The sequence below is a fragment of the Gossypium raimondii genome, chromosome 12, assembly GCF_025698545.1.
Source record: "Gossypium raimondii isolate GPD5lz chromosome 12, ASM2569854v1, whole genome shotgun sequence".
NCBI lineage: Eukaryota > Viridiplantae > Streptophyta > Magnoliopsida > Malvales > Malvaceae > Gossypium > Gossypium raimondii.
The window spans coordinates 48,023,972-48,034,243 of record NC_068576.1 but is presented as its reverse complement, the minus strand read 5'-3'; the positions used below and the strand labels follow the sequence as shown (position 1 = coordinate 48,034,243).

The 10,272-nt window shown below is 34.4% G+C and overlaps 1 protein-coding gene across 1 annotated transcript; it reads right to left on the bottom strand.

Annotated features, from left to right (window-relative positions):
• Nucleotides 1–648: 648 nt before the first annotated feature.
• LOC105764629 (ABC transporter A family member 7) lies at nt 649–9,261 on the bottom strand. Its single transcript, XM_012583276.2, has 18 exons — nt 8,950–9,261; nt 8,266–8,650; nt 8,066–8,145; nt 7,773–7,917; nt 7,019–7,138; nt 6,794–6,918; nt 5,690–5,848; nt 4,893–5,055; nt 4,689–4,814; nt 4,500–4,583; nt 3,613–3,974; nt 2,818–3,018; nt 2,439–2,548; nt 2,271–2,355; nt 1,892–2,020; nt 1,689–1,794; nt 1,423–1,511; nt 649–1,170 (listed from the first exon to the last, which is right to left on the bottom strand). Exons 1-18 carry the CDS (start codon nt 9,031–9,033, stop codon nt 871–873), a joined length of 2,853 nt encoding a protein of 950 aa, XP_012438730.1. The 5' UTR covers nt 9,034–9,261; the 3' UTR covers nt 649–870.
• Between the last annotated feature and the right edge of the window lie 1,011 nt (nt 9,262–10,272).

Sequence of the window (10,272 nt, the reverse complement as noted above, 5' to 3'; positions counted from 1 at the left end):
AAGTAATTTGTAGGTAATGGCTTTAACTCAAAATGATAATTTTACTTTACAAAATTTATGAAATTGTAAATTAATATACCAAAACTTTATAATTCATCTTTAGAATAAGATATTTGCAATTTCAAACACAGTAGCTCCATACTATCATTTAAGAAATATAAATTTAAGAAAATATTATTTTTATATTTTCTAAAGTTTTAATTTATTTTAACTTTGATTTGTTAAAATTTTCAGAATTTTTATATATTTTAAAACTTTCAATTTGATTTTCACATTTTCTTTCTTTTTAATCTTTTACCTATTATTCACTTAATAATAACTTGGTTTTTGAGGTGACAGGTCTCCTTTTATTGGGATTATTATGACAGTATCCAAAAAAAATTTTAAGTAGCAATATTGTACTACAAGAGCTAATTTTATATAAAAGGTTTTTTAATGGGAATTATAAGTCAATTAACCGATTAATTTAATATACATCAAATGTAAATTATCATTCAAATAAGCCTCAAAATTATGTTACTTTTACATCAGTTTTTATACTTGACATCCACCATAATCTATTCTTGCTGCAACCTCACTTCGCTAGGAGCAACATTGTCACATTTTTTACATTATATTATAGAGTAGCATCACACACATTCTCTTACATTCTCTTGTAACACAAATTCTAGTTTTATATAATCCATAAATAAGAAAGGAGAATCCAATTCATTTACAAAGTAAATGCGTATATGACAACAACAAAAAGCAACACTACAACTATATCTGTAGATGAATGAAATGCTTCTAGTTCAAAAAAAAAAGGGGGGAATGAAATGGTTTATCATATATGAACATCGTAGATATAATAAGAGGACGAGAATGTGAGAATCACGATAATATATTGACGGCCTGTGCCGCACGAGCAACCTTGATGAAGACATCCTCAAGAGTGGTGTCAGCCAAACCCCATGCGAACACTGTAAACCTGCTCTTTGCATTCTCAACTGCTTGGAATACATCTGCTATTCTCACCTCTTGCTTTGGCATCTCGAACTTCTGTGTTCCCGAGATTCGGTATATCTTGTTAGCATTTGGGGAGAGTTGTTGTACCATGTTCTCCACTTCTTCCTCGTTATTTGAAGATGTTGTTATAGTGAATATGTAAGATCCTCCATATCTGCCCTTCAGCTGCCATACACACCAATCATAGGTTAACAAAGCTTTTCTCACATCAAACACCCAAACAAACATTAGAAGACAGTGTTTGGAAAAAATACAAGATTAAATAGATATCTTAAAGATAATAGAATAGAAATTCTGCAGATAAGAGGCTCAAAAGCTCTGGTCTATGGATAGGGTGTGTAACACGCTACCGTGTAAAAGATGAGAGGAATGAAAGTTTTATCAAGTTGAGAAAATTACTATTAGAGCCAAACTAACCTCTTTTGCATTTCCTATGCACTGTAAGGCGCCATCTACAAAAATTCCTAATCGATCACATAGCACCTCTGCCTCTTCCATTGAGTGCGCTGCAAACATTCAGATAATATTTGTTGGTATCAAGGGCCAATGCTTCTCGCCTTCTATTATCAATAATCTTTTTAAATGAAGTGCAAAAGAGAGAGAGCAAAGCATGCAAAAAGGTTAAAATCAAGAATGGTGAATCAAGAGTGACAGTGCAGAGAGAGAGAGAGAGAGAGAGATACTGGTGAGAATAATTGCCCTGTCTCGTTTTGCCTGTTTCACAACACTCCACAGACTATTTCTTGAAGCTGGATCAAGACCGGTACTGGGTTCATCCATAAAGACAACCTATTTGCAAAATCTCAAATGATTAAAGCTATGAACAGCACCCCAGGATATAAGTTTAGTAATGTCTTACATAGAAATGTAGAGTGAACCATTTTACCTTAGGATCCCCAATCAGTGAAATGGCAACGCTGAGCCTCCTCTTCATACCTCCACTGTATTTGCCCGCATGTTTGTCTGCAACCCCTCCATGAAATAGGTTGACACTCTTAAGAGAGTCTTCCACTGCCTGAGACAATTGCATGGGAATGAGCAAAAATAGAATCCAAATATTTTACATGACGATAAACTACATCGCCTCAACCTAGCTTTCTATGAAGATCCACCATCCGCCCTTAATATTTGAATATTAAAAGACAAAACGGAAGTCTGATAGAAGGGCCTCTAGACTTTAATTTATAATTAAATAATATTTATGAGCATCAACTTCTCCAAGTAAAATCCATAACAAGCTCAGAACATAGGTAATCTTGACTTACTTGATTTAATGCAGAACCTTTGAGGTTCTTCAGTCTCCCATAAAATAGCAAGTGCTCCCTCCCAGTTAAAGTTTCCCAGAGCAGGCTAATTTACAAATAACAAAATAAGAAATCTTTCAACATGGAAAACAATGTGTTTCTTGGCAAAAGGAAACAATTATATCATACTCATGCTGTGGGCAGACACCCATGCTTGTATAGATTGTATCCATAGAAGTCAGTATATCCAAACCCTGAAGATATGCTGTCCCTGAGGTTGGTTTTGTGAGCCCAATCATCTGTCCACAGAATAACACATCAATCTTGCATAGTTTTTAACAGCTAAACCTGATTCTATCTTTATTAAGATACAGGCAGGAGTAAGACGAAAGTAATCCCAACATAGGGAACAAAATGGCTAAAATTACTACTGGGAAAACAAACTAGATCCTAACATGGAAGATTTCACTTGCAGCCCCTCACGTCACAGAAAATGCATACAAGTCTGCTAAGTGCATAAAAGAACCATACTTTCAAATTAGAGAGAGAAAAAAAAATCATACACTACCATATTAATTAAAGAAGTCTTGCCAGCACCATTGGGTCCAAGCATGCCAAAACACTCCCCTCTAGGCAAAGCAAGAGACAATCCTCTCACAGCAATTTTTGCAGGATTTCCATCCCTTGCAGGATATATCTTTTTGAGGTTGTCACAAATGATGGGATAACTTGTAGTTGATTCAAGTAGCAACTGTTCAACTTTCTCTCGCTGGAAACAAAAATATAAAAGAAAATATTATTAGACAAATGAGTTATTCATATCACATTGAGCTACAAACACAATACTTTGAAAGATAAATACTAAGCTACAGTTGTACACTACTCAATGCATAAAAAGTTGTTTTAATTGGCAATGGACCTAGTTGAGTTAAGATAATGGCATAAAAGTTAGAAAGATGCTGTTAGAGATGCACATCTGAAGAAAACTACTATACTAAAGTTGGAAGAGGTGGAACATGAAGTCTGAACTGGACATTCTCTGCTCCATTAAGGCATAAACAAGAAACAGCCACCCTTCTATCACATAGACCAACTAATGAAAGAAGCAAAGCCATTCAAGGATGGAAAATTAGTGAGAAAATGAAATTCATGCTTCTTTAGAAAGATTTGAATGATCAAACCGTTTTCGGTTCTACCATAAGAAATAATCATGTTAATAGAATCCACCTGTCAGTGAGTGAAAGGCTAGTCTTTTGGAAGACTACGAAAATTAAGGGAATAGTGGTCACTGAGCCTTTCAAAGAAATCTACCCTTAAATGAGAAGATGCATTCTACAGAGCCAAAGAATCGGAAATATATTACCTCCTGATTAACATCATCTTTATCCATCTGAACAAAAACTTTTGATCCCTGTCTTTGTAGACTAGAACTCCTAAAAGATGATGCAGGCTTTCTACGGAATCTTTGCAAGAAAAACAGAGGGCTCTTCCCGGCACCCGAAGATGAAACCTGATCCACATAATACGCTACAAATAGAACAACAAACCACTCAACAAGAATGATAATCATGACCTCACTCATCCCATTAGAGCTATCACTCAAATCCCCCCACCGCATCCCATGTGTGCCCATATAATTTCCTTGGAAAGAATATTCTCCAAACTCATATAATCCCCGATACAAAGCAAATCCAGGAAATAACTCCATTACAATAAGCCAGCCTCCTACAAAATCAAAAAAACGAGTCTCGTAGTAAGTATGGAGAAAGGTACAAGTGAAGATGGTCAGTTTAAATGAATAATAATGAATCTTTAGAGATTGAAAGAATTAAATGAATAATAATGAATCTTTAGAGATTGAAAGAATATACTTCCAGAAATGTGTCACAACTATTCTAAGTTTATAGAAGCCAAATTTATTATTACTACAGCCTCTGGGATAGAATTCATTTCTCAATTCCTTACTAATCACTATTTCCCAGTTCCCATCATTCAATAAGTCAAAAGAAGCAATTGACTCTCAGAAGCATGAGTAAGAATAGTAGGATGAGGTGATTCAAACATTTATAAAAGGAACGGTCTCTGCCAACAAAATTAAATGCCAAAATCAGTATGCTTCAGGCCGCAAAAGATATTAGCTTCTTTAAAGCATCATCTAATCAAGATATTAGTTTCATTAACAAATAATTCAAGCATACAAAATAAAGATAACAAATTGCATTTTTATAATTCCTTAACAGTTAAACTTACTGGGAAATGAGTCATCTTCAAGGAAGGGCTGGAAGAGAAAGCCTCCTAAAAGTCCCGTTCCAAAGACAAATATGTATCCAACAACTGCAACCATTGACAAGTATTTACGAGAAATAAGTCAGTTAACTAATCTTTAAAAGAGTAGACTTTTGCCAACTAAGAGGAGTGAATCAAAGAGCTAAGATAGACCTGAAGCAGTCTTAACATTTGAAAACATTGCAGCTACAAGGAAGGCCAGGGAAATTTGCAGATTTATGTAGAGGAAGTAAAACACAAACTGGATGCTATAATCATTTAGTGTGAAAAATTTCAACCCTGGAAGGAAATCAAACACATTAAAAGAGAAGCTTGAAGTAAAGATATTAAAGAGCAGTTAACTGATTAGATTAGTACCAATGACTGAGCCAAATATCACAAAACATAACATGTACAGCAAAGAGATGACAAGAAAATAAGCATAAGATATCATCCAATAAGGTCCATCTCCGAGCCCGTGCATTTTCATCATAACTCGCAATTTTTGCTGTTTTTCGTAGACCAGTGAAGCCAACACCACCTACATTGAAAACCAGAATGTTAAGGCAAATATAGAACAATATATTATAAACCGTCAAGATATTAACAGAAAGAGATCATAACTAACAGTTGACAATGACTCAGGAAAATAAAATTGTAACCATGACCTTGGATCAGATTTTCCATATAATAAGTTTGCTCATAGGTTTACGAGGCAATGCAGAAAGCCGACAACTAAGACATAGATTCGTTATCCAAACATCATAAGAGTAAAGTGAAAAGGAAGGAATATTGCAGGAAGAGTTGCACGGTTAAATTTTGCTTACTGGGCCTATGCCATTACATGAAGAACAGTGGAGCAGTGACAAATGACAATAGTTGTCCATGTCAATTTGCGATAACCTCTCATATCATATCTTTATATAACAACACTAAAAAAGTATTCCCTTGGCCCTTCGTGTGAATATTGTGCATTGTTCATAACTAACCCCGATTTTTATCTAAAAAATCTCCCTGGCATGAATTAGAAATTAAATCTGATTGTAGAACTTTTACTATCAAATAAATGTTACCAAACTGTGATAATTTTGATAATGATCAATAGGAGTAATAATGTTAAAATTGTGCAACCATACATAAGGACGAATACCAATGAAAAAGAGATAAATACTTACGGGGAACAGTTGTAAAACAACCCATGTAAAGAAGAGTGTTCCCAGAAGAGATGACAAATCAATTCTGAGTTCTGTTTCAGGTTTTGGCATTTCTTTGACAAAATCTAGTAGCATTTTTGTAGCAGGCCCTTGCAAAAACTGAAGGTAGGCATTGGATACCTGTAAATATGACATTAGCAAATATCAGTATTCACTAGCTTTTGATCAAAAAGCAACTACCATATAAATTTGTGGAATAAAGAGAAAGGTAGCAAGAAATAAGAAATAAATTTATAAAAGGGCAAAGCACATTAGTAATGCAAATTGTATAACATATTTGGACCATTGAGGCAGCCCTATCCTTTAGAGTCACTGCCAAAACCAAAATGCAATGTGCATAGATAGAATATATAGTATAGCCAAAAAACTCAAATATGATGGGTAAGGTTTCTATTTGTACCTAAAAGGAACACCATAAGCCAATTAAAATGATTCAAGATTTTAAGTAAAAAAACAATTGTCATATTTTGCTGCAAAAACAGAACAACTAGTCTCCAGAAAAATGGACTGGAAAAGACTAAAATAGAGACAATGAATCATTGGTTTCTCAACCATATTCCCATTAACAACTGTTTGGGGAGCACAGTTGAAGAAGTAGAGTACAGAACTGAGATTTTAAAGCCTCTCGCTCATAGTTTCCTAAATCCTAACTGCTTAGTCAAAACAAATTTGTCCTGCTAACATATTTCCTGCTGTCAAATGTTGATATATAAATCGCAACAACCTTATGAACCAAAACCGGAAAGAGATGATGAGCTTACAAGAGATAACACCAGTCTGCTTGAGAAATCAAACCAGAAAGAAATCAACGTATATTTTAGAATGGTTCTCATAGATGCCTCTTTTTCCTTATAACTTTTTTGTTCAATCCATTAAGTAAAACTGATGAGCAAGATTTGACTCCAAGACATTCACGCCCTCCTTTCTTTAGAAAACTAGAGAATGATATTTTGTCAACCATTTTAAATGTATATGAGAGTCTAAAATTAATCCCAGGTATAAGATTAGTACTGCCAAAGAATCAGGCAAGGAGGAAAGCTGACTTTAGCTAATTCAAATATATACCAGATTGACAGATCGTGGAATCCGCAACAATGCCATAGAACTACCAGTTGAGTAATTCCTATAGGTAGAATTGTACCAGACGCTCACATTAAAATTATTGCCATCTGAATTCAAGAAATCATATGCTGTGGAAAAGATAAATTTGTCAGTATTTTTCTCTACCACACATGATTCTATGTAAATTAGGTAAAACAATAGCAACAACACAATTTAAGCTAGACTAACCTGAAACAAACTCATTTATCTTCTCTTCTGAGTTCCCTTTTCTGTAACCTCTATACAGCTCATTGTTCACCTGGGAAGAACTATTGCGCCATAGGTATAAAGCTTGAACACATCGTACCTCTACATCCACAGAAAATTAAAGAAGTAAGCATAGAATCACCATCTTCCTGAAATCAAATTTTAATGCAACATTGTAATTTTTCTTTAGAGAAAGGTAATATTGTATGGAAGGACCATTAATCAACTTTGGGTGAGTTCCTGCATTGAATTTCTAATATAAATGAGCTAATCTAAGGCATTAGGTTTACAAAGTGCTCTACTTTGAGATTGTTTCTGAGTTTTACTGACTATCTCAAAAATAATAAAGAATCAGGCCAGAGAAGTTCAACAAGCAGAGTTTGACCCTATGAGACCTCAAAGGCAATAAGATCCGTCAATGTGTTTTCCAAAAACAATATATATGTAAGTAGCATAAAGGAGCCTTAATGTTAGATAGATTCATGCAAGTCAAAAATCAACCTACTAGTGCAACAAACTTGTACTTGGCAAAATAAACAAGAATATGAAAAGTGCAACAGCCATATAAGTTTACAATACAAAGGATTGAAGGAACTTCAAATTAATATATTTTCCAACAAATATTTCTTGTCCTTATATGACCATGCCTAATATTCTTGAAAATTTCCGTTGTTGCATTTCAACTTGTCTATTCATGCAGTCTCATTCATATAACAAGAATGTCAGTGGCATATACCTTTTTCCCTGGCTATAGATGATTGGTTGATTAGAACAGAAACTGTTGAGTTTGATGTGCATTGACTTTGAACATTATAGAGGGGAAGTGCTTGAACAATAGCGGGTTCGAGGTAATTGTAACCCTCGGGATATGTTGCTGTACCCTGAAACATTTTGAGAAGACAAATTATAAACCAAAAGATGGGAAGCAGTATTATGACATCAGATTCTAAATCATCACCAAAATCAGAAACTATGTCTATATATATATATATGTGGAAAAAGAAAGGAACAAAAAGGAGATCTACTTACCAGGACATTGCTGGACACACTGCTTGCAAAATCAGAGGAATTGATATTCAAAGAAGTTGAGAACATGGTCTGCGTCAAAACTACCAAAGCCAGAAAAAGCAAGTTTTAATCTGATGTGGTTTCATCTTTCACTGCAGCAATTAGTTTAAAGCCAAAGAAACTTGAATTTTAAAACAAGGGATGAGAAGTAAGATGCATACTTTGACTAAGCGTTTGATTATACCCCGTGAAAAATGAAATTGCAGGACAAGTCCCCGTACTTCTGCAAGACTCATTTGGGAAGTCTGCAGCCATATTTGAATCAGATCTAACTGCACGATATTGGGGACCTGGTACTTGTAATAGTGCAGGCCATTCCGGGGGATCGGGAATAGGACAAGTTGCTACTTGATCTACTGTCGAGTACTCTATCCCACATTCTCTCCTCTGGCAATTACCATTTGCGTTTCTTTCAACACAGATACATCCACAACGATTGTCCGCGTTATCTAGTGAACTGTCCAACACTTGTTGCACCACAACAAACAGAATACAGAAAAATAACGGGAAGGAAATCAGCCGAATGTTTGCCCCTATGTTCCTTTTCTGCAAAACACCATAATATATAAATAACAAAACCTTTTCAAGGAAAAAATTTTATTAAGGGGAAAATATCAAAGATCATCCCACCTAGTAAACCAATCATCAACAACTGAAATAAGCAATCGCAACAACAAATACAAAGCAGAACCAGGCAAAAAAAAAAGAAACTCTAACCCAGTATTGCCTTTCATTTTCCAAGTTGAACTTGACTAAAAAAATCCGGAATTTTCACAACAAAACTAAGATATCTTTTAGGAGGATAAAATGAATGGAAAAAAGGTGAGAAATGGAATGAGATGGACCTGGAAAGTTAAGTTCTTTCTGAGAAGAGCGTTGGCCTGCGTCCAGAAACTGGCTGGACCCAGTGTTGGACGCTGATCCGCCATTGATACAACTTTGCTTAGACGAAAATCAAGTTGTAAAATTCAGAGAAAATTAAGAGTTTAAAGTCTTCGGGTATGGTTTTATAGGAGGGAAAGGGAGCTGTTTCGTACTTTGCTTTCCGGACTGCTGCTTATTTATTAAATAAAGGAATAAACCGGTCTGAAATCTGAACTCTTCTTTCCCATACTTGTACTACTCTAGGAGATTTCCAGATTTCCCCGCGATTTTCAAACCTTGTTGCCTATATTATTATTATTCCACTCTTCAAGTCTTAACGCGTTTCGGCTCTTTGGCCCTCTGCTCCCAATATACCCCCAGTTCTTAGCAGAAATAGCGGAAACGCCCTTGGGGACCAAACATATGTTATTTTATTATAATAAAAATTTATTATTACTTTTAACTCTCTCTTTTTTTAATTTATATGAATTTCCCTAAAAAGTAATTTGCTTACCCTACTTTAGATTATCTATTTGCCTGTTGTTTTACATTTCATATTTATTGAGATGAATGAATGATTCAAAATTCGAATCGAAATTAACAAAAACAATTTTAGATTTCTTGCTGATATATTATTTTTATTTTTATTTATATTTATTTTCTTGGTGCAATTATCATTATCTATTGATATCACATTAACATGCCTTGCCGTACGGCTCCAATCAAATATATAAGTGAATTACATTTCTTGGATATTTAACCAAATTGGTAAAAGTCAATACCATATCTTTTTGGTTAAGTAAAGAATAAATTAACTTCAAATTCACAACCTATTTGGATTATTCCAAAATATTTTTATTAACGTGGCGCTTTCTTATTTTTGATTAAGGTTAGGGTTATCTCTATAATTAGTCTCAAACATTTCTTTTAATTTATTTGTAATGTAAGAGCTATCGATTCTCATCCCTTATTCCCCATCTCTATTGCTCATCATTAGAATCACCTTACACAACTGTTTCTGGTGATGTAAATGTTTATGACGTTTTGCATTCAGTTGTATAACTTTATGATGTGTGTGTTTCGTATTGAAATTTTTATGAATTTGAGTATTTAAAAAACTGGAAAAAGGAGGGATCATTTAATTGCTTTGCATAGAGTTGATGGGTGCTTTCTTTATACCATGTTTAGGGCTATTTATTTTGTCGACCTTTGTGGAATGGAGTTGACTTGAATTCATGGCTTTTTTAGCTTGTGAGATTTAGCATCCACAAATTTTAGCCGTTGGGTAAAGTGGGTTCTTGTTT